This window comes from Rattus rattus, chromosome 14, assembly GCF_011064425.1.
Source record: "Rattus rattus isolate New Zealand chromosome 14, Rrattus_CSIRO_v1, whole genome shotgun sequence".
Lineage (NCBI taxonomy): Eukaryota > Metazoa > Chordata > Mammalia > Rodentia > Muridae > Rattus > Rattus rattus.
This window is the reverse complement of record NC_046167.1, coordinates 25,224,210-25,248,942: the sequence shown is the minus strand read 5'-3', so window position 1 is coordinate 25,248,942 and position 24,733 is coordinate 25,224,210. Positions and strand designations below refer to the sequence as shown.

At 41.3% G+C, this 24,733-nt stretch overlaps 1 protein-coding gene across 1 annotated transcript in view; it reads left to right on the top strand.

Annotated features, from left to right (window-relative positions):
- The window catches only part of Ryr2 (ryanodine receptor 2), a 393,422-nt gene that overhangs the window by 105,566 nt on the left and 263,123 nt on the right, over positions 1 to 24,733 (top strand). The window contains exons 13-16 of the mRNA XM_032885202.1: positions 10,979 to 11,143; positions 15,565 to 15,686; positions 18,640 to 18,823; positions 21,381 to 21,516. Of these exons, the coding sequence (XP_032741093.1) occupies positions 10,979 to 11,143; positions 15,565 to 15,686; positions 18,640 to 18,823; positions 21,381 to 21,516 (607 nt within the window). The remainder of the gene's footprint in view (positions 1 to 10,978; positions 11,144 to 15,564; positions 15,687 to 18,639; positions 18,824 to 21,380; positions 21,517 to 24,733) is intronic.

Here is a 24,733-nt window from a genome sequence, read left to right as displayed (position 1 = left end):
CTAACAGAAACACTTTTATGAATACATTTGAGTATTATTGTGGAAGAGGGATAAGGCAGGGCATAATATTGGGATAATGTTTATGTAATTTCGATTAGAAGAAAATGTTTTTTGAAATAGATGTTTCTGATATTTAAAAAGAAAAGTCCACTTACATGCCTTTTGATGTCCAGAAGTTGATATGCTATGTTTTTCTGAAGCTGGATCTCTCTATATAGCCCAGATTGATTTGGGATTCAGTATATAACCCAAGTTAGCCTCAAACTCATGCTCTTTGTGCTTTATCCTTCTCAGTTCTGGGGTTATAGGTATAAATCAGCACTTCCAGCAGTGAGTGCTATTTTGATAGCTTAGGTTTTTTTGTTTGTTTGTTTGTTTGTTTTTCCGGAGCTGAGGGCCGAACCTAGGGCCTTGCGCTTGCCTAGCAAGAGCTCTACCACTGAGCTAAATCCCCAATCCCTTAGTTTTTATTTAGTATAAAATAGCAGTATAAAAATGAGAATCCCAGGAAAAGTCAATGTCACAGAAATATACATTAAAAATACATTCCCACATATAGACTGTGAAAAAAATTAAACATGTTAATAGTGTTGATTATAATACTTAAAAATACTGAATTTTCGCTGGAAAGAAGCCTAATGAAATTAAAGTTTATTCATGGTGCAGAGTATTAACTGCTATTATATGATAAAGACACATTAAACCGATGGAAACAAAATAAGGGTGTTTGTATTATCAAATTTTAGAGAAAACGGAATGCATAGTTTTATCTTTTCTCTCATCAGTAATAATTTGGTCTCAGTTCTGTACTTTTGAGATACATGTTGAGCTCACATATAAACACATATATGTGAACCCACATGAAGACACAAATACCCCATACACAGGTGTGCAGGTTCATGGTAGTGAAGTTGCGCTTGCATGGGTGTGCACGTGCCTGTGGAGGACAGAAGTCAATCTTGGCTGTCCTCCCATCCATCACAGGGTCTCTCACTGGCCTGTAATTTACCGAGTAAGCTAGGCTAGCTGGTCAGTGAGCCCAAGGGATCTACTTGCCTTTACTCCCAGAGGTTGAAGTACAAGTGTTTGCCAGCTTTCAGCTGTGGGTTCTGAGGACAGAACTCAGGTCCTCATGTCTGCAAGACAAGTAAATTACCACCCAAATTATCACTCGAGCTCCCCTGCCCCTACATGCCCATACCTGATGTGAGATATCCCCCCTCTCAGAGCGCAGTGATAGATAGGGAATATATGTTGCATTTTTCCTTGTTTTCAGTAAGAAAAATGAGCACTTCCTTTCTGGAAGACAAAAATGCCTTCTTTCAATGTGTCTGCAGCTCAGGTATGTGTCAGGTCTGCAGTGGCTAAATGGCTTGATGGATACAATTTCTGTGTTGCTGTGAATGAAAGAGTAAGCATGTCGCTTATATGTGAGAGGAAATGATAAACTTCTGTTTTAGACTGTTAGTTTCTTCAGCTTTATGAATTCCAAAATGAAAATCAACCCTGAGTCTGGCCTGGTGACCCAAGCCCGTTATGTCAGCTACTGAGGAGGGAAGAAGTTCATGGCCATTCTGGGTGACAGATTGAGTTCTAGGCCAATCTGGTCCCTAACTCACAAAACAAAAATGAGGAAAGGACTCGTTGGTTCCATAATTCTACCAGTTACATAGCTGGAGGGTGGGGCACCATCACAGCATGCACAAGGCTCTGGGTTCGATCCCAGCACTGCCTCAACTCTGACGAAGCTATGTCTAGTTCAGTGGTGTTTTAGTGTCCCTGGTTGACACATTCTTCTCATCCCGTCTTTCCAGTGAATGAACAGCCTTGGTCCTGCTGAGCTCTGCCGCTAGGCACCATCACATTCCTGGGTCTCTTCTGACCTTTAAGTTTGAGAAAGGGTATCAGTTAGTTTTCCAGGCTGCCCTCAAACATCCCTAACCAAAGATACTGAACTTTCAGTCTTCCTTGCCTTCCACAGGAGCGGCTCAACTTGAAGGCCCACACCCCAAGGCCATATTCTCAAAACATGCAGATCAGGAAGATAATTAAGGGTTTTAAAAAATGTTTCAGAAAACAAACAAAAAGCCAAACCAAAAAACTAAGACCCATGCTACTAGTTGACAGGAAAGGTGTCTTTTGGGGGTCATTACAGCAGTACCTGTGACACGAATGTGGGTGTTCACTAGCCAGTCTCAAGTCCTGGAGTTGACAGAGAAATCACCAGTTGCTGACAGCCCTGTGTAGTCAGAAGAAATTGGATCAGGTAGGACACAGTTCATAATGTAAGCGGCAGGGACTCCCTGTTAAGGAAACGAGTCGATATGATGAAGAATGCATTCTCACCTGTAGGTTTTCTAAGGCATATTTTCTACTTTTAGAACCTTTGACTGGCTCTCACAGATGCCTTTCCATGTCAGTTTTAATCATAAGGTAGTCCTGCCAGGTAGATATATATGTATTGTACGCCAGTGTAATTTTCTTGAAGCTTAAAATGCCACTGACATGCTCCTTGGTAGCACACTCCCCGCTTTCCCTCCCTCGTGCGCCATGAATAGAAGTCTTTTGCCATCGAGGTGATGGAATGACAGCCCCAAATGGGATAGCAATGCCGTTAAAAGGACTGTGGTGATGAGGGCAAAAAATAGATGGAAACTTTCTAGGCTGAGATTCTTCGTGTAGTATCTTACTTAAGATTTTTACTTTTTAGTTCGGACAAACGAATTTCAAAGTTCTCCCTCTCTCCTTCCCTCCCTCCCTTTCCACGCTACCTTCCCTCAGGCTTGCCCTGTGGCTGAGGGTGACTTGAGCTTCTGATCTGGTAGATGCGTTTCTGAGGAGCCAGCCCAGGATTTCACACACGGTGGGAAGGCAGCCTCCCAGCCCTCAAGGCAAACACGCTCACCCAAAGAAAATAAAGAGCGAAGTTTAACAGTTTATAGTGCGCCGTATCATCTGCCTACCAAGTTTGCTGCTCTGATCTAGAATGAGTTTGTGACATTTAGAGATTGTTCTAAATCTTCATTAGGCAATGGTAGCAACTGAAGCTTTATTAAATTCTGTGGAAGATCCAGGATCTGGACTTAAGCCTCAGTGATAAATCTTAGCCAATAGAGAAGAGAAATCACTCACCTGTCATTGTCTGTACTTCAGAGGTCTGCTATGACTAGGGGATTAAATAGATAAAAATGATTAGCAGGGGAGATGGCTCAGAGGTTAAGAGCACTGGCTGTTCTTTTAAAGGTCCTGAGTTCAATTCCCAGCAACCACATGGTGGCATAACCATCCATAATGGGATCTGATGCCCTCTCTGGCATGCAGGTGTACATGCTACATAGATGGTATCTGTATGCAGATAGAACACATATATACATATATATAATGTATATGCATATAATATATGTAGATGAAATATATAATAAATAAATTAGTTAATTAAAAATAGGTAAAATAGAGATTTATTTTTGCATTACTTTTCTCATAAAAACAACTATATAAAATTATTAGTGGGCACCAAGGAAGAAACAGAGTATAACAGATGGGAGATGAGAAATGGAAATAAGAACAAAGTGTAAGAGTGTGTGTGTGTGTGTGTGTGTGTGTGTGTGTGTCTGTGTGTGTGTGTGTGTGAATGTCTTAATGAAACCTAGTACTTTGCATGCTATCTAAACAATTAGTAATGGAAAACCCCAATCTCCAAGCTTAAATGGAGATGAACTTCGCTTGTCTCAGGATTAAATTAAAGGGAGCTGCATATAGGGACCTTTGCAGACAGGAGCTGAGAAAATAAGAGAACGTAGTGGAAATGATGGTTTTCCCAGGAGACAGAGAGATCTGGTCACATGTATGCCAGTTCTTTCCAATGGCCATCAGCATGAGAGGGAACAGCTCAGACCCTCCTGTGTGATGAGAGGCTTCGCAGTCAGAGAAGCAGAATCGGGGGGAGCCCTATATGTTTAGGACCAGATTGTGTAACTGTGTCTGCTGGTACCTGAGGGCTGGCTAAGGAAGGACAACACCCATAGTGCAGTTTGGTTAATGGGATAATTTTGTGACCCATTTCCCAGTCCCCAGTGACCACCTATCCTCATTATATTATGGTATCATAAAATAAACACATTAAATCTTTACCCTTTTTTTTATTTAGTGTGTGTATGTGTGTATGTGTATATGTGTGTGTGCATGTGCGTGTGAGCATGTATGTGTACGTGTGTTTACATGTGTGTATATGTATGTATGTGTGTGCCTGTGTGCACATGTGTACACATGCATGTGTGTATGTATATATGTATGTGTGCCTGTATGTATGTGTATCAATGTGTGTGTGCATGTGTGTATGTGTATATATGTGCATGTGTGTATGTGTATATGTTTGTGCATGTGTGTATGTGTATATGTTTGTGCATGTGTGTACATGTATGCATGTGTATGTATGTGCATGTATATGTGCATGTGTTTGTGCATGTATGTATATATGCATGTGTGTGTATGTGTGTGTATGTGTATGTATGTGTATGCTCATGTGCCACAGAACTCATATGGAGATCAGAGGACAACTTTTGGCAACTGTTCTTTTCTTCCACCATATGAGTTCCAGGCTTAAAACCCAGGTCCTCAGTCTTGTCAGTAAACACCTCCCCTGCTGAGCTGTCTCCACTGCTGTGTGTTCTCTTTTGACTTCTTAGTTTTTCTTAACTTTAGCTGCTGCTTGTCCTAAGGAGATGGGTATTTAAAAAGCTATTATTGATAACTTAATGTGTAATTAAAAACAAGTAAGATTGTCAATAACCAAGATTAAGGACCTGTCAGTTTCCCTCTCTCATTTGGTTATCCAGTGCTGGTATAGAAATATGATGGATTTTAGCCAGAACTAGAAGAGTCCAGATAGCAGTTTTACAGCACTAGTTTTTAGTGCACTTCTGTGCCACTTACTAAAGGCCACCGTTGGCGCAGAAGTAGTTTCCACTTCATAACAAGCCAGATTAGTGTGCCCATTTTGGGGGTATTCTTTCTATTTTTAAAGCCATTTCCTGATTGGAATTATTTGAGTAGTTTGTTGGCACACTTTCTGTGGGACATAAGAAGGGATATGTAGTCCTTAATTTATTCATGCAGGACATTGTTGTTGACAAGTGGCCTTTTATGTGCCTAGGCAGATGACTCAGAATTTAAGAATACCAGTGCCGAGGGCAGGAGCTCCATTCCAAGAATACACACGGGACGTCTCACAACAAACTCTAACTGCAGTTCTGAGGGATCTGATGCCCTCTTCCGGCCTTCATGATACTTGCATTGAGTTGGGCATACCCATACATAAGTGCACACGATTAAAAAATAAAATTCTTTTGGTTTCGTTTAAAGAACCTGACATTTGCAGACCATGATCAGGTTCTGAGGACACAGAACAATTTTGGTTAATTTCAGTAAAGAGCCCACTGATTGGTAGTGGAAGGCAGTATTCATGCCAATATATAAGTAAAAGGAGAAGAAATAGCATGTATACACAATAATGGGTTGAACATATTTCTTTGAGAAATCAGAGTCCCCAAGATCTAAAAACAGACAAAAATAGTTATGAATGAATGAATGCCCAGATGATAGCAATGATATTAGGGTTTCTTTAACTGGCTACAACAGGTGCCTGATACTAGGTGTGCAAACTAAAGTGTATTGCCTTTTGGGGAAAGTTTCTATTTAATGGCAGAGTATCTTAGCTTGTGTTTTGGTTTGATTTGCTTCAGATTGCATTGCATGAGATGGGATATTGCTCTGAACTTTCAAGACTTGTCTAGAACTTATAACTGTGCATGGTAGAAGCTGGCCTCAGCCTCACTACAGTCCCCTCACTGAGCTTATAATCCCACTGCTGCGGTCACATGTCTGAGCTGCCATGTTTCGCAGTTAGAGAGAGCCTTTGGTATCAGTATAATTTTCAGATTGGATACTGCTGCTGTTATTTTCAATCTCATTGACCTTCTGTCTTCTAGCTCCAGTGTTATCCAGCTACTCCAATATTCTGATTATTGCTCTCTCTTCTCTTCTCTCTCTTCTCTTCTCTTCTCTTCTCTTCTCTTCTCTTCTCTTCTCTTCTCTCTCTCTCTCTCTCTCTCTCTCTCTCTCTCTGTATGCTTTAAATATATACTGCATTTTCTGACAGAGATCACTTATTAGTGAATTCCTTGTATGGGTAAAGGATTTTCTTGGCACTTCAGTATATTTTATATGTATAATAGATGCTTTAGTGGATAGGGAGGGGGCACAGTGGTTAACTTGCTTGGGGCACATGCATGAGGACCAGAGTTTGGATCCCTAGAACTTATATAAATGCCTGGTGGGTTCCAGGCTGGGAAGACAGAAACCGGGATCTCCAGAGCAAGGTGGCTGTGGAGACTTTATCAATGAACTATAGCTTTGATTGAGAGACTGCCTCATTGCATCAGGTGGATGAGCAATAAGAATAGGTCCTAGCATCAAACATAAACTTCCACATACACAAGAACACACATGTAACTATACCCACACATGTGCTCACACACATGTAAATACACACACACATACACACACACACACACACACACACACACACACACACACACACACACAAATAGAAACATAAAAAATAGCCGTCTTGGGGTTGGGGGATTTAGCTCAGTGGTAGAGCGCTTGCCTAGGCGCAAGGCCCTGGTTCGGTCCCAGCTCAAAAAAAAAAAGAAAAAAAAAAATAGCTGTCTTAAGGTCTTTGTCTTTTAGCTGTACTATCAGGATCCACATTTACACGTTTCCCCACATCCTTGCTTCCTTTTCATGATGTTCCCTTTGACAGTATAATGGATATCAGAAACGACACCCTGGGGAGACTTATTTCAGCCTTGCAGGCATGTGACCCTGCTAGACTGAAACCCATGTCTTTGGCAGTGAACAGTTGTTTGCCTTTCTACTCAGTCTCTCAGTTCCACCGGCTGCCATTATTCTGAACCTCCTCTCTGTATACACAAGTCATGGGTTGACAAGAATTTGGATGGGTTTCTGTAAAGGTTTTGGATCCCTCTGCATCTGAGTGTGTCACTTTTGATACCTCAAGTCAGAGAGACAATTGACTCCTTTTGCCTGAGTGGTTCTTACAGAGCCAGGTATACCCTGAGGAAAAGGCTGGTGCCTGTAAGCCAGGCTAAATGATGTTTGTCTTTCTAAGGAGTTCTACTGTCCATTTTTTTCCTGTTTTTTTTGGGGGGGGGATTTTTCTGAATATTATAATAGTTATCCATGAGAAGTACAACTAATGTCAATTTTCTAAAGTGTAGTAGCTCAATCTAAAAATATCATTTAAAACTCAATGTGACAACTGAAGACCCTGATCTGAGGAAGGTGAGCTGGTGTGGGGTTTTTGCCTGGCTGTCACTTGCCTAATCTGCTGCTTCTACTGTATGTGAGCTTACTTTCTGTTGGAAGCTTTTAGCCATGCCATTTTCTTGGTTTCTGACACTCTATCTTTTTTTTAAAGATTTATTTATTAATTATATGTACATATACTGTAGCTGTCTTCAGACAGCTTTGAGAGGCTAACAGCTGCCTAGAACTCAATCTCTGGAAGATCCATGCCCTCTCTGACCCCTGCACGCCTGTGCTCATGTGCTGGATCCTCCACACAGTGCATTTCTGACCCACCATCACAGTGACTAAAGATACCTTTGCAAACCCTTGTGAGCTCTAGTTTCAGTCCTTTGAGTTGTTGTGCCCAGATTGCAAAAAACCCAGAGACCACCAAGAACCACAACTCGGATGCAAGGACATGAGAGTCTTTATTCAAGCTTAAGCTTGGGCCACAAACCTTCCTGATGCAACAGGAAGGAGAGCGACCCCGAGGTCTAGGGGAAGGGGATTTATAAAGGAAGAAACCACAAGTGAGGGTTTCCAAGCCTTGGCATTACATAAGAGGGTAAAGGAATGTTGGCCTTTAAGCTAATTGGTTTATAGCACCTGGTTAAACCACAAGGAGGTCGATACACCAAAAAGGAGCATCTTGACCTGGGAAAGACTTACATTTTCTTAGCCCACTCTGTTGTTATCAGACAGCTGCAGCTGCTGTGTCTATTTTGCAACTGAGGTCTGATTTTTCTCAGACCTCAAGGGTGGGGGCCGTGTCACTCGAAGGGCAAGTTAACTTAGAATAGAGTCTTAAAAGCAAAGTGGAGTTTATTCTGCCACCTCAGTCCCTTCAGAGTAAGAGACTAAAAACCTTGAGCTACCCAGCCCAGACCCTGCACTGGAATGCTTAATTATTTTCGTCTGAATTTCTCCTAAGCTGAGCTACAGGAAATGAACAAAGGGAAGAACAGCCACGACCCTGGGTGTTTCCTTCAGTTTCTTCTGTCACATGTTCTTACCTGACTCAAGGTCACCATTAATACCAGCCGCAGGACTTGGGAAATCTCCTCATTAAAACCCCTTCCAAGTGGCCGTGGGTCATTGCAATGGGAAACCAACAAAACCTCGCTGTGCAGCTAATGAGTGCAAGACTTCTCAAAAACACAAATAATTAGGCTATAAACTCATTTCCCGGCTAAAAGAAAAAAAACTTTAGAGGCTCATTGTCTTCTTCTGAAGAGATAATTACATTGTTATATTTTCCAGAATTTAATTTTCCCATTGACAGGGTTGGAATAAGTAGATTAGTACTCTATCCCATCTGATAGAATGAAATTACAATAGTTTATCTGTTTTATTGCTGATTCTTAGAACACTGTTCCAAGCTATTTGCATAATAGTTGATTCAACTTAGTTGATAATTGTATGCTTCTGAGGTGACCTTGACCTTTCGGTATTGAGAATTGAAGCTCATTTGAATTTGAAGTTTATCTACCCATTCTCTTTAGGGTCATTAAAGGGTCATTAGTTATCAATACAAAGGAAAAAAATCAGACGTCGTGAAGAATCTGTGACATTTTGTTTTGTTTTGATTTTCCCTGCAATCATTTATTTGTTTATTTATTCATTTATTTATTCTTCCCTTATACACTGCATCCTAGCCACAGTTTCTCCTTCCTCCTTTCCCCTCCACCTCTGCTCTCCTCCACTCCTTCTCTATTTCCCTTTAGAAAGGAACAGGCCTCACAGGGATATCAACAAAACGTGGCGTAACAAGTTACAATAAAACTAGGCCCAGACCCTCATATTAAGGCTGGACAAGGCAATCCCCATGTAGCCTAGCTTAGCCCAGAATCTGCTCTGGAGAGCAGGCAGGCCTAGTCTTTGAAGCAATCCTACTGCACCTGGCTCCCAAGCACTGATAAGATAGGCATAGGCATGTCGCCCTGGCACCAGACTAGGCCTTCTCTTTTGTTTGATTGGATGGATCCTTTAGATAAAACAAAAAACCACAACTCAAATAATTTTTACTTCAACTTGTTCTTCAATACACATTTATATAGTAGATGGTCTTAGTCAGTTCAGTGCTCGCCTTGGAATGTGAGGACCTGACTTTGATTTCTCAGAACCTTTGTAAAAGAAGAAAATCTGGGTGTGGTGGCCTGTGTTTACAATCCAGTATTAGAAACACAGAGATAACAGATCCCTGGGGCTTGCTGCCCTGCTAGACCAGCCTCCTTGGTAAACTTCACCAGTGTGATAGTCTTAGAGAACAAATGGTGGGGGGGATGCTTGAAAATTGATAATGAAGGTTATCACTGGCTTCTACAAGCAAACATACCCACACACATGAACATACACACATGTGAGCACACACACACACACACACACACACACACACACACACACACACACCCCAATTTAATCAATAATCAAATAACCAAAGACTTAGAATATAACTGCAACTTAGCGGGGATACTTAATCAGCAAAGGCATGACTGAGAAACAGGAAGGAGTCCATTCAGCTTTGAGACTGTCATGTAGGGACTACCATAGGACTAGAGAGAGGGCCTCAGTGCTGAAGAGCACTGGCTACTTTTCCAGAGTGTAGGTTTGATTCCCAGTACCCACATGGTGGCTTACGGCTGTCTGTAACTTCGGTTACAGGGGGGTGCCCACATCTGAGGACAGTATCTAGCACACAGACAACACACAGGTCCAACAAAGAACAGCGGCTGTAGCAGCAACCACAGCGCTTACTGATTTTGCAGATGTCAAGGATTCAGATCCCAGCGCCCACATCAGGTGACTCACAATGCCTGTGACGTCAGCTCCAAGGGATGCATTGCCCTTTTTTGTTCCGGCTTTCAGAGCACCTATGGATTTGTGCATACCACATATACACACACGTGCACATACACATCCATACACACCTTCACAAAAAGAACTTTGAAGAATTTGGCCTGGTGACTTCCTGAATCTCAGCTCCTGTTAGGAATACAAACCTGGGCAGTTCACCTCGGAAGCTGCAGGAGCAGCAACCACAGCTTTAATTAGTTCGAGAGACAGAAGATTCAGTGATTACTGACAGCGTCATGAACACCTCGCAGGTGTCATGGCCAAAGTCCTTCAGGCTGACGAAAGGGACTCTTTTCTTTTGGTTTTGGATTTTAAATTCAAGGTATGTTCAAAGCTTTTCAAGTGTTCTTTCATTTTTGTTCTGGACAAAAAAGGGGAGATATTTTTATTTCTAGATCATAAAACTGGACCCTATGCCAGGAAGTTATGGCTAAGTAGTTATGAGCCAAGGCTGTTCTTCCAAAGGAACCAAGTTTGATTTCCAACATCCAGTCAGGGGCCTCACAACCACCTAGAATTCTATATCCAGGAACTCTGATGCCCACTTCTGCTCTCCAGTGACATTCTACACATACCCCAGATACAATACATGCAGATTATTAAAAATAAATCTTTAAAAAATAATATTCGGCCATTGTCATAACTGAAGTGAACTTCGGTGAGAAGGAATGTTTTTATAAGATAGTATTGTGTTGATATGGACTAGTGTTTTTTTTTTTTTTCTAAATCTATGCTATTCCCTTTTTATACACAGGAAAAGTTGGATGCAGGTGTAAGGAAAGAAGTCGATGGCATGGGAACCTCAGAAATCAAGTATGGAGACTCCATTTGCTATATACAACATGTGGACACAGGCCTGTGGCTAACCTACCAGGCCGTGGATGTCAAATCAGCACGAATGGGATCCATACAGCGTAAGGTAAGGTCACACACAGGCGTGGCTTATCACAGCCACATTCGTAAATGAAAAAATACAAACACAAAAAGTGGAGACTTCAGCCACCTGCTTGGGCTCTCTATTACACTCTGAAGGTCAGGTCCCACCATTTGCTAATTTTCAGCCAAAGAATTGTGAAATGACTTTGTTTGCCAATGCATGCAACCCTGGTGTCCAATTTATCGGATCCCGTTTGTATATCTGAGAATGTAATAGTGACTACTATTAATGAATTATGAGATTTCCAGTCTCTTGAATCCTGTGTAGCAATTCCACCATAATAGGCTTTTTAAAAAAATGGTGAACCCTTGCAGGGTTTTTCTCAGTGATGTATAGGATTATGGTTTTGCAATTCATTTCCTTTGTCCTTCTCTCTTGCTACTCCCTCTTCTTGCTCATAAGCTGGCCATCATGCTTTTTGGTAGTGGTGCCCTTCCAGGCCCACCTCCATTCTCCTAAACCTCTCATTGGCGTCAGCTTCTTCTTCTACTACTACTACTACTGCTACTACTACTACTACTACTACTACTACTACTACTACTACTACTACTACTTACTTCTTCTTCTTCTTCTTCTTCTTCTTCTTCTTCTTCTTCTTCTTCTCTCCTCCTCCTCCTCCTCCTCCTCCTCCTCCTCCTCCCCCTCCCCCTCCTCCTCCTTCTTCTGCTCCTCTTCCTCCTCTTCCTTTTCCTCCTTCTCCTCCTTCTCCTTCTCCTCCTCCTCTTCTTCCTCCTCCTCCTTTTCCTCCTTCTCCTCCTCCTTTCTTCCTCTTTCTCCTTCTTCTCCCTCATCCCACCCCCCTCCCCCACCTCGAGAGAGTGTCTCACTATATAGCTCCGGTAGTTGTCATACTGTGTAGTCTGGTTGGGCCTCAAACTCACAAAGCTATGTCTGCCTCTGCCTCCCAAGTGCTGAGATCAAAGGCATGTACTACCTTCCACTCCTGGCTCTTTTCCTCAATTTCTAGATCTCAGCTTTCTCTGAGCCAGTGTGTCCCTTAAGCATGCCTCTCGCCATCCCTCGGAAAAGTTGCAGCTTTTCATGCCTGAGCTTTTGGATAGGTTCTTTCTTTAGTGCACGACTCCTGTTTTGTCAGCCCAAGGTTTATCCATTTAAACTTAAATGATCACATTAGAAGTCCTTGCCTTCCCAGCTTGCCCACTGTATGTACTTTGCACTCTGAAAGCATTTATAGAGAGCTTTCTAAATGTATACTCCCTGTGCGGTTCCATTGACTTGGAATTGTGAGATTGTGCTTTGAATGAGAAGTGTCCTGCAAGTTAATCCTCTCTGGGAAGGCCTTTCTAGACACACTCCAAGGCATGCCTCATTAAGACCATAGGTGCTTAATCCATGCAAACTGACAATCACAGGTGAGTGTCACAGAGTCGGAATTGCTGGTGCCACCTCTGGAGAGCCAGAGAAGGGAGGCATGAGGCATGCTGCATGGTCAGGACTCACTAGCTGAGTCCTCTGGCTGTTGGCATCACTCCATCTTTGCTGCACCTACTGTGGTTGTGTTGTCTGGAATCACAGTAGGTGTGCACAGTTTTTTCTCATGAACACGCTTGCTTTTCTCTGTCCTGGTCACGTTCCTCCAAAGTAAACTTCTGTATTTCTTTCAGTTGTTTTGAGATTTAAATTTCCTTATATCTATTTATTATTAATATTTTTTATTATTATATCCTCCTTTAAAAATTTTTTCATCTATCTTTTGTATACTTTCATCCTATTTTTATTTGATTCATTTTATTTGTTTCCTTACCGTGAATTTTTGCTCCCACTTTGTAGATGTTATTGGTTTCTGCATCCTTAAAACAATTGAGTCTATTTCTATTCCCAAGTCTCATTTTAAAACTTTTTGGCAGTTTTCTTTTTTTAAATATAGTAATGATTTCTGAGTTCTATCAGTTAAAGCTGATAAAACAAAAACATGGTTTGGCTTCCTTTAATTTGTTCATATAATTAAAGTACCAGACGTCTAATTACTGAAGAATCCTTACATCCATAGAATTAAACCCTACTTGACCATAGCCCATTATTCCAGTAAAATCCTACTAGATTTAATTAACTCATTTTATTCAGGATTGTTACATATATTCATGAGGAAAATTAAATTCTCTTTATGAGTAGTTAAGTTTTCATTTCATATAATTTGCATGTTTATGAGTTTCCACATGTGCTGAAGCATCACTCTTCATTGGTCTCTCTCTTCAATCACGTGAAGGAGGAATGATCTCTCCCAGACCACAGACTTACAGAGACAGATGACAGGACATGGTTTGCCAACCCATGGTCTGGGATGTCTGCTCTTTGAAACTGTATCAGCAGTCATGTATGCAGTCCTAAGGACTTCTAACTAGTTAGCCCTAAATTATCCTTCTGGTGTTTTCTGAAAATTAATTATTAATTAAATTAATTAATTATTAATTAATGGTTATTTTATGCTTAGTTGAATGGAACTCCTTTAGAATATTGGGGCTCATATTGTTTTTGAGTCTTGTTTTGTTTCCAAGGCTAGCTTTTGAACTTCTGGGCTCCAGCAATCCTCCTGCCTCAACTGCTGGGACTATAGGAATTGTTATCATGGCTACCTCTACTGATTACTCTTCTGGGTTAGCCAGGCCTTTTGCTGTTTGTTTTGCCATTGAGATCCACACAGTACTGTATTATCATAATTGAGTTCCTGTATTCTATGTTTTTCTTTCTATTTTATTTTCAGCCAAGTTTATGAGAGGTCTGTTTCTCTCTTCTCAGAGAATCGAGTTTCAGATTTGTTCACCCTTTCTGGTGCCTTATTTCTATTTCATTAAGTTCATCTTGTATCCTCATCAACTCCATTTTTCTACTTTGTGAGAGGATTTATACATTATCTAGTTTTTTTCCCCTGTTAATAAAGGCAAGCAGGAGAGCATCTTGCTTTGAGTGCAGATCTCTGTCTCATTGATTTTTACTTAAGGAGTTCCTCTTAACTCAAGGTATTTGATAATTTCAGTTCCTGTTATAAATTTTTGGTTCATACAATCGATTCATGGTACTGAGTTACCTCACTGTTAGTGTTGAATGAAGGAAGCAGAAGGGACCTGGGCATGGTTCCTCACAGACATTCTGCAGCCTATTGACTGGAACCATTGAAAGTCTGGAAGTTAGTGAAAGCGGGGGCAGATGGAACAGAAAGGAAGCCCTGGGGAAATTTGAAACCATTCTAGTATTTGCTTTTGTGATGTACATGTTGGTGCACATGTGTGTGATCACTCTGGAAAATCCATTGATCTGAGCACTGAGAATATGTGTACATGCCTCTCCATGCTGTGCTTCCCTGGAACGTTCAAAATATAAAAATTAACAAAGGACATGAGTGTATGAGTGCATATGCATGTGTGTGTGTGTGTGTGTATGTGCGCACGCGTGTGTATGTGCATGTAAGTGTATGTGTGCTTATGTGTGTATGAGTGATTGTATTTATGCGTGTGCTTGCGTAATGTGTATGTGTGTGAGTGGATGTATTTATGTGTGTAAGTGGGGTGTATATGTGTGTGTGCATATATGAGTGTATGTGTGTATGCTTCTGTGTGCATGTATGTGAGTGGATATATTTATGTGAGTGTGCACGGGTGAGTGTATGTGAGTGTGTATGTGTGTATCTGTGTTTATATGTGTGACTGTGCCTATTTATGTGCGTGTCTCTGTGGTGTGTGTATGTTCATCGTTTACCTACCTCAGGGTCAGTGGTTAGTACTTAGTGTTCAGTCACAATGCAGCTGGTGACATTACATAGCGATGGGATGCAAGGTGCAGTGCTGGCTTCTCTGTTGGTTCACAGTTTGTTAGGCTGTGGATAAATCACTGAATGCAGATATGGGGCAACGATTTACTCTTGTTTCATTCAACTCAATGTATTTATTGAAGCACCTTGCAGACAATAACGTGATCAGTTATTACATGGCTGCTTTGCCTGTTATTTACTCTAAACACAGTGGTAATTTGCCTGGCTTTGATTCTATTATTATGACTCACGTTTTCTCTCATCCACAATTGTATTTTATTGTGCTCAGATTTCCCCTTCACTCCTCCGATTCTAATTCCTTCCAGGTCCCTTCCTCCTGGCTCTACTCTTTGAGTTTTCTTTGTCAAGGAAGAGTATCTGGGACTGAACTGAGGTCTTTCGAATGCTAGGCACACTCCACCACTGAGGATACTCCCTACCTCTCACTATGATTCTAGTTTGAAATTGACTCTCGCTAAGTTGCCTGGGTTAGGCTCGAGCCATTTCTGCACTGTTCCTGCCTCTGCTCTCCGAGTGAGTGGCTGAGGTTACAGGGGCGTGCCTCCACACAGGGCAAGAGCATATCTTCTTCAGTCTGTCCTTCTGGAGAAATGACTCTGTCCCCATGCCCCTGCAGGCTATCATGCACCACGAAGGCCACATGGATGACGGCTTGAACTTATCCAGATCGCAGCACGAGGAGTCCCGCACTGCCCGCGTCATCCGCAGCACAGTGTTTCTCTTCAATAGGTTCATAAGGTAATGCACACAGAGACAGTTGCTTGATACTTTATTTTTGGCTCTCTCCCTGGATTAATAAACGGATCATTCTGAAGTACACTGGCCTTATAAATATATGCTCTGATAGGCTCCCAGAGTAGAATCAAACCTGCAGCTTAGAGAATGTGAATTTGTCATAGACAGCAATGGGTCGTGACGATTTTATAATTTATTTTTGCTGGAATATGTTTTTAAATTCTGTTATAGTGAAGATGTAAATACTTGACAAATTCTGAGCAACTTTAAAAATAAAGTTATGTGATCCTTAACCCCTGAGCCATCTCTCCAGCCCCCCCAAAAACTACAATTCTTAAAATAGGCAATTTTTTCTACTTAATAATTGAATCAGTTGCTTACCCATGAAACAAATCAACCTATGGCCACCCTGTTTTCTGGCAACAGCATGGAAATATGCAACATAACCTGGATGAAGAAGGCCTCTCTGTTTCTTTAAGTTTGCAGACTTCTTAGAAGAAATGTTTTCTATAAATAGACAAATTTATATGCATATACGTACATGACTAAGTGTGATTAAAAACTTTAAAAGCATGTGCGTATTATGATTTAACATTTTTTTAAAATTGCAAATTATGTGAATAAATATGTCTCATGATTATTTTTTAATTACCCTATTATTTATTAGCATTATTACTAGATTATTAACAACCCTTTACCTGTGAGAAGGGAGAGGCCCCACAGGAAAAAGAGAAGGGGAATGGGGAGGAGTTGTGTGTGGGGGACTGGGAGGAGAAGGGAGTGGATATTGGTATGTAAAGTAAATTAATTAATGAAAAAAAATAACCCTTCACATTAGAGACATTAATTTCCTGTGTAATTGTATCTTTCCCTATTTATTTGTTTGGAAAAATAATTCTAAATTATTTTTCATAGTTACTGCTTTAATCAATCTTTTCCCTTTCGTTTCCCAACAAAAGACCTTCCCAATCCCAGATTATATTAAAGTTAATTTCATTATTTTCTGTTTCATTGACTGTTCCATTGTACATGTGTATAAGTGTGAATGTGCAGAGGTGTGTCTCAAAATACATAGAGATTTTACCCTATGTATAAGGTAATACTCATTCCATTGTCTGCCTCATTTAAAATTGAATTTCATCAGATTGAGTAGGTCATAGGGATGAGGTGGGAAGCAGCCTCACATTGCATTTACCATTTGGATTTCCGTTTGGCATTACTCATATTGTTACACCATTCTGCACAATACCAATTGCTTGTATTAATCTGAAAACCACGTAGTGGGGATAAAACTAAGGACTAGTGATTTAGTGGTACCACAACCCAACTTGGGTTGAAGCTTGGGTTCTGAAACCCTGGCTGGGGCATCAAGAGAATGAAGAAAGGATAGGCACACAGACAGACAGACAGACAGACAGACACACACACACACACACACACACACACACACGTGAGATATGCTACTGAAAACTGGAACCACAGCTTTTTTATTAGTTGTAGCACAGGGGGAGGGTAGTCTTATAGGAGGTCCCTGCAGGCCAGCAGTAAGCATCCAGGAGGAGAAAGCGCCATTATTAGTCTCCCCATACAATGATCAATCCTCCATAATGGCTCACACTCAGACTTCCCCTGAGGAGAGCGCTGACTTCCCACTGAACCTTGCCTGGGGAAGATTTGCCATTCCCATGGGGCTGAAGACTTGGAGTCCTGGACATGGCTGTGTTCATATCAACAATTTACATACACTCAGGACTTCAACCACCCAGGGCTCCCCTTACTACCTGTAAGGTGGCATAGGTGCCAGGCAATTTCAGAGAAATACCCAAGAATAATTTTTGTTTCATTATTTCTTCTGATTGGAAAGCTGAATTCAACTATTCCAATATCATTACCAGTCCTCATATGAATGACCTTGCATTTAAAATAAAAGTTTTAAGTTATGATATACAAAGCTAAGCTAATTTTCATTAGCAATTTAAAAATATTGATTTAAACATCTCTATAGTTTTGTATATCCGTATACATGTATTTTTATTCTTTTTGTTCTTTGTTGTTTTTATTCTTTCTGTGACCCAATGACCCAGAATGCAGTGGGAGTGTGGAAAACTTACCAGTGCTACAGCAGGGTGTAAAATGATCCCAGCAGCAGCAGCAACAGGCATTAACTGCCGGTAGCTCCTCGTGGAGGGGTCGGGTCTCTTTGAGACCCTTCTGTATCCATAATAGGATCTCCATGGGCCTCATTTTATGTAAATAGTCTCACTGCTGAGTTCACAAGTGCAACTTTTGCAAAGATTTAGTTTTAATTTAAAACAGTTAGGTGTGTATGTGGGGGTTTGTGGATGTGTGGGCACGAGCTCACAGAGGCCAGGAGAGAGCAATGGCCCCCAGTGGCACAGGGGTTACCGGTGGTTGTGAGCTGTCTGATGTAGCTGCTAGCACAGAGCCTAATTAGCATTTTTAACTGCCGAGCCATCTCTTCAGCTCTCACATGTGCAATTTCTTAAAAAAAAAAAAAAAAAAAACTATCAGAGTAGCAGCTAGTATTGACGATAGTAAAAGCCTATAAGAATCTTACCAAAAACCAACCTCAAACAAGCAAACTCCAGGGCTTGAAGGAAGAAGATGCATCCTTACATCTTAAGGTGCCTAGCGCTATGAAGGGCTATCAGTGGGCTTTGTATTCGGACCATTTCTCCATTGGCCCAACAGGGTGTGTTATACAGGTACGTCTGGATGCTGCAGTCTGGGATACACGGTGATACTTAGATGCTGTGTTACACACTTCTACTGGGAATATGGCCATTATGGCCGGTAGAAAGGATGCCTTACACATTCCATTGATTGTGCCTTCTTTAGAGAGGGCGTCAAAGTCAAACCACCTGCCAGTCAAAAGACGCTGAGCTGAGCTGAAACTGTGGATCACTAACCGAGGGAAGTGTTTGCTATGATTCAGGGGCCTGGATGCTCTCAGCAAGAAAGCGAAGCTGCCCACTGTTGACTTGCCCATCGAGTCTGTGAGCCTGAGTTTGCAGGACCTCATCGGCTACTTCCACCCCCCAGACGAGCACCTGGAGCATGAGGACAAGCAGAACAGGCTGCGAGCCCTGAAGAACCGGCAGAATCTCTTTCAGGAAGAGGTGAGATCACACCCGCTCCTCTTCCGTCGCCCCCTTGGGAAAATGACTTTGTACTGAAGAAAATTATCTGTCCATTCCACGTCTTACGCATCCCAGCAGAGAGGAGCAGGGGTGTTACTCAGCAGAGGGACAGGCTTGGGGGAAACATGGTCATCATTTTTACTTGTATGTCATTCCCCTGACGAGGGACACTTACCCTCAGCTCTCGCTGGGCCATTTTTATCCCTGCAGTAAGAGCACTGCTGGGTGGACTCCAGTGTTAGTGCCATGTTATTTAGTGGTATCTGTTTTGTGATTGCTTTAGACTCTAATGGTTTTGGGTTTGCAGAATATTATTTTGAAGCTGTTTCTTAGATACATTTGAAGTTATGGGTTTTAAAACAGCCCCAATAAACTGAACAAAGGAATACAGTTTGATCCAACTGTTTTATATTGGTTCCATACAGACAGAACACACACACGCACGCACACGCACGCGCACGCACATGCACACACATGCATACACACACCCGCACACACTCACTCACATCTTATCAGGTCTTGCAAACTATTTAGTATGCCACAGCAAATTCCTTGAAGGATCCTCAGGACAAGGGGGCTCAGGGCCAGGAATAGAAGTGACAAGGGAAATGACCCTTAAGGAGGAAGATAAGCTCTAGGTTCCTTCATGAACAGAGTACCATTCCTTTTGCATATTATTACTTTTTTATGGTGCTGGAGACAAACCCAGGTGCTTTTGTGTGCTGCACGAGTGAGCGATGTTTCATGGTGCTGTCTCCAGTCTCTTGTGTGCCTTTGTGTGTATGGTTTATTTTTGCCAAATGTCCCACTGCTTTGAAAAACTCACATAAGACACCATTTTGGCTGACTAACGTCCTGAGGCAGTATCAATATTAGCATGACAGGCTTCAAGCGAGCCAGCTAGGGGCTCAACAGGATTTCCATGCTCACTGTTCTCAACATAGGAGTGATTTTCTTTTTAAAGAAAGAATTAACTTCGACTGGAGATATGGTTCAGAGGTTATAAGCATGTACTGCTCTCACCTAGAAGCTGAGTTTAGTTCCCAGCATCCACATCAGGAGGTTTACTGCCTCTAAGTCTAACTCTAAGGGGTAAGGTCCCATGTCATGGCCTCTGAAAGAAGTACATTTACATGCATATGCCATACCCACAGACGTGTGTATGCATATTATTAAAAGCAATTCTTTCTTCTCTCTCTTTCTCTCATTTTCTCTCTTTCTCTTTCATTCTTTTCTTACAAGAAAGAAGCACCTTTATGAACATCTAAGGATGTCGTTGAGTTTCAATAATCTGAAAATCTATGTTGTACTTTTAAAGCTGTTTTGTTTTCCAGTGCTTTTTTATTTATTTATTTATTTATTTTTTCGGAGCTGGGGACTGAACCCAGGGCCTTGCGCTTGCTAGGCAAGCGCTCTACCACTGAGCTAAATCCCCAACCCCTTTCCAGTGCTTTTTAAACTGATACTAGATTTTGCAGCTATTTCTCTTTGTTAAAAAAAAAATCTGTGATCATAAAGGCACAAAAATATGGGAATGTCAACCCAAGCCAATGTTAAGAACAAGAGGAATTAATTGTAGGGAGTTCTTATCTTCATGTATGCTAGAACACTGGACTGATTGCTGTACCGCAGGTATTTTATATCTGGGGGATGGGAATTCAACCTAAATATTAACTTGTGAACATTTAAAATATGAATTTGTATATTTTCAGTCCAATATGGGTAAGGATTTTTTCCTTTGTCATTTTGTTACACAAGACTATGCAGAATGGACATAGAAGTGTTCTAAAGCTCATGGCTGCTGCTAACAATTCGGTCCAGCATCCACATCAGGAGGCTAGCGAGTGAATTTGACTATTCCATATTTCATAGATTTGGCTTTCATGACCCTGCCTCATTTTAAGAGCCTTAATGCAGCAAGAACAATGAAGGCACCATTTCCGATGTAGGCTGCCTCCTGAAGAACCTTACAAGTCAATTTTTTACTTGCTTTAAAATTTCTTTTCGGTGGTTTCCTTTCACTGAACCTATTATGTCTTTAATAGTTGTGGTGATGCTTATTAAAAACAAGGGTGAATCACTAGCAGTAGAACACCACTCATGACCTGTTCATGCCAACCCCAGTGAAACCCTGTCAGAGTGAAGAATGTTCTCATACAACTTTCATTCACTTTTGTTTGAGAATGGAAACCAAGACTGAAAACCCAAGTTATATGAAGAATACTTAATTTCTTGGGCGAACATGTTTCTTCTTATTCTTTGATTAAAGGATCTTAGTTTTCTTTACAATGAACTGATGATATTAAGTTAGACTTTCTCTCAAAAAAAAAAAATCAAACCGTTCCCCTTTCTTCTTCTTTGGCCTGAGTATAATTAATTTCTGTCCTTTGAGACAGAGTCTTACTCTCGAACCGAGACTATCCTTGAAGTTGTAATTATCCCCCTGCCTCTGCCTGCTGAGGGCTGAGATTGCTCAGGTGAACTCCCATGCTTGAATTGGTGTCAGATGATCTTTGTTTTTAACCCCCTCTTCCAGGGAATGATCAACCTGGTTCTGAGTGATCGACCGCCTGCACGCGTCTACAGCAGTGCAGCCCACTTTGCAGACGTTGCAGGACGAGAGGCGGGGGAGTCTTGGAAATCCATCCTGAATTCTCTGTATGAGTTGCTGGGTAAGGTCCATGGCTGAGTTTCTATGGCGAATTTGAAAAGATCTTGTAAGAGCGGCAGCAACTTTACAGCATGCTTTTCAGTCCAGAGATTTAATTTTTAATGAAGTTAACCTAAAGCCAAAGATGCTTTGTGCATAATCCGTTCTCTGTGGGAGGAAGGCCACCCACCACAGAAGTATCTTTGTCCTCGTCAGGGAGTTAGCTTTTGCAGGGCTCCTATAATAACCAATATTACTTATGTCCTTCTTGGTTCTCAGGTTAGTATTACGGAGTCCATTTTCTTTCAGCTCTGGCTTGCCAGGGGCTTTCATAGTGTCCTTCAATAGTGTTTATATGATAATATTTGGCAACTTCTAGATATATTTTATTTTGAGCAACTCTTGAAGTGGTTTATGACACATTCCCATTGGTGCCGCGCAAACATAGGTCTTATGGTGGGGTACCCTGTGTGAAATCGTGTCTCTTTCCTTCCTCCCCTTCCTAAGGCAGATTGGCTTTAATAAAAATCTGATGGCCAATTAACTATGCAAGAAGTGGAAGGAGGGACTTCTGAGGGAACCCTGGGAAGAAGGAGGAAAGCTTTTGCTGGGAAACATCAGAGGAGACTGACATGATCACAGACCTGGAAGTGGGTGTCCAGAGTGGGGCTTGAACCCATAACCTTGAGACTGAGAGTCTCATGCTCTAACAACTGAGCTTTATAACAGTCTTCCTTAGCTTTGACCTGAACTATTTCGGTAGTGTCTTTGGGTCTCTTGCCAAGAACTTAGGTCAGTCGGGTTTTACCCTATCACAAACTGGTTTCACAACAGTATCTGACCTATATGATAACTTTCATCACAGTTCCTATTGAGTGATAACTCAGGTTGGTTTCAAAGGCAGGACTATCAGCTTTCTGGATTTTTGTGTCTCTGTCATTTGGTTTAATGCCTGGCATAGAGTAGATACCCAATATCTTTTAATACATCGATATTAATTAATGACTGAATTATGATGGAAGAGGAAAGTATTTCTGAATAAAGAATTTTTAATATGAAGAAGAGCGGGTAGTCAAAATATTTGGAAATCCTTTTAAATAAAATTAAACTTCATTAAAATTTATAGAGTCATAAGACAATCTATTCATAATTGTTCCTGCTAGAATTTTTAATGTTTTCTTTGGGTGAACACATTGACATGTCATTAAAATTAAGCACTTGCAATTTGGTGCTTTCCTGGGACTGGGTTTTACATTCCTCTGAACAAGAACAGAGGTATTGAGGCTATTGTCAGGATAAAGATATTGGGGTACCCAAAATCTAGAGAGTATATTTTCTTGCAAATTTGGAATTGATAGCAGTACCATTAATTTCTTTTTAAAAGGGAGGCAAAGAGACAGAGGGAAAAATCCTTTAGTTTGGTGTGTTTTTAACCTAGTTTGGTGTCTTTTAAACACATAGAGTAACATGTTTACATGGTGTAATATGGATTGACTTAGACCAACTAGCTGTCTGGCCAGAGGTGTGTTATAAAGCATGTCACAAGTCACACATACATCCAGACACTAGAATTTTCCTTATGTCTCATTTGTTCCTTCATCAGGTCACGTGATCACTTTCCCATGAGTAATGAGCACTGGGTGTGATAGTATTTTGGGGGAAGTCATCTTTCAAGTTTCAAGTTTACAGCCAAGCACCCACTTTAGCCTACCCTAAAAACCTCTCACGGTGTACTCTCTATAATGGCACAGAATTTGGGGGATTTTAATTTGATTATTGTAGAGTTGATTGAAATAGCTTTAGCATACTCTACCAAATGCTGAGAGTCCCATACGACAAGGTGTAACTCCTGGTTGTAATGAGTTTTGTGGCTTCTTTGATTGGAACAGGGTGAGAAATGTGATTTTATTTTATTTTATTTATTTTTTTGGTGTTTTTTTCTTTTTTTTTCTTTTTTTTTCTTTATTAACTTGAGTATTTCTTATTTACATTTCGATTGTTATTCGCTTTCCCGGTTTCCAGGCCAACACCCCTCTAACCCTTTCCCCTCCCCTCTCTATGGGTTCCCCTCCCCCTCCCCCCCCCCTTACCGCCCCCCCCCCAACAATCTCGTTCACTGGGGGTTCAGTCTTGGCAGGACCAAGGACTTCCCCTTCCACTGGTGCTCTTACTATGCTATTCATTGCTACCTATGAGGTTGGAGCCCAGGGTCAGTCCATGTATAGTCTTTAGGTAGTGGCTTAGTCCCCACTGGAAGCTCTGGTTGGTTGGCATTGTTGTTCATATGGAGTCTCGAGACCCTTCAAGCTCTTCCAGTGCTGAGAAATGTGATTTTAAATGGTACCTGTTCAAGTAGAGAGAGATGGCAGAGGTGGTAAGAGCAGAGTGATGTATCTATGCCTTAAGCCTCATATAAATGTCAGTCTAACATAGAATTTAACAGTCTTCATTGTACCCAGAGAATCCATCTGTCTGTCTGCCTCTCTCTCTCTCTCTCTCTCTCTCTCTCTCTCTCTCTCTCTCTCTCATGCCCTCTTTCCCCTGTCTTCTCTCTCTGCCTTGCGTGTGGTCAGTTTCCCATAATCCTCTTAGGACCCGAGCTAGCTTTTGTCAGTCCCTCATCTTACATACTTTGTGGTGTATTTACAGTGTATTGTTGGGGAGGTAAAGGAAGTCTTATCTTGAGGAAAAGAGCACACTGCTTCCTTCAGTCCTCTGAAATTCACACCTGCCATCTCAAAGTCCTAAACCAAACATTCTGGCAAAGGAGTAGGTGGGTAGGATTTTACCAGTGCCTGCCAGTATTTGAAGCCTAGTTTGAGCCCTTGCCCTTCATGGCTCTCTGCTGGAGAGTGGGGTTACACAGAAAACTCTCCTACCATCATAGATGTAGTTCAAGAGCTTCCTCCAACTGAAAGTTAGAATGAACCAAGGGTTTAAGCAGAGTGCTTTTATTTTCTGCCTCACACTGTGCATTGGGCAGAGTCACATTCAATCAACGTTAATTTAATTTATTTAATAAACACGTGTAAAGATCCCCATTGATTTTTGGTAGCAGGGTGGATACAGCCATTAGTTCACATTATTTAAAAAACGACAGCTCTCTCGCTTCTTTTCTATTTGGCTCTTTCATTGAGAAAGCCTGGTCTCATCTGTAGCCAGCAACTCCTGAGAAAATAGTTCTCCCTTTCCCCAGACTCCAGACTCTGCCTCCGATGTGACTTTGGACACAGATGAAA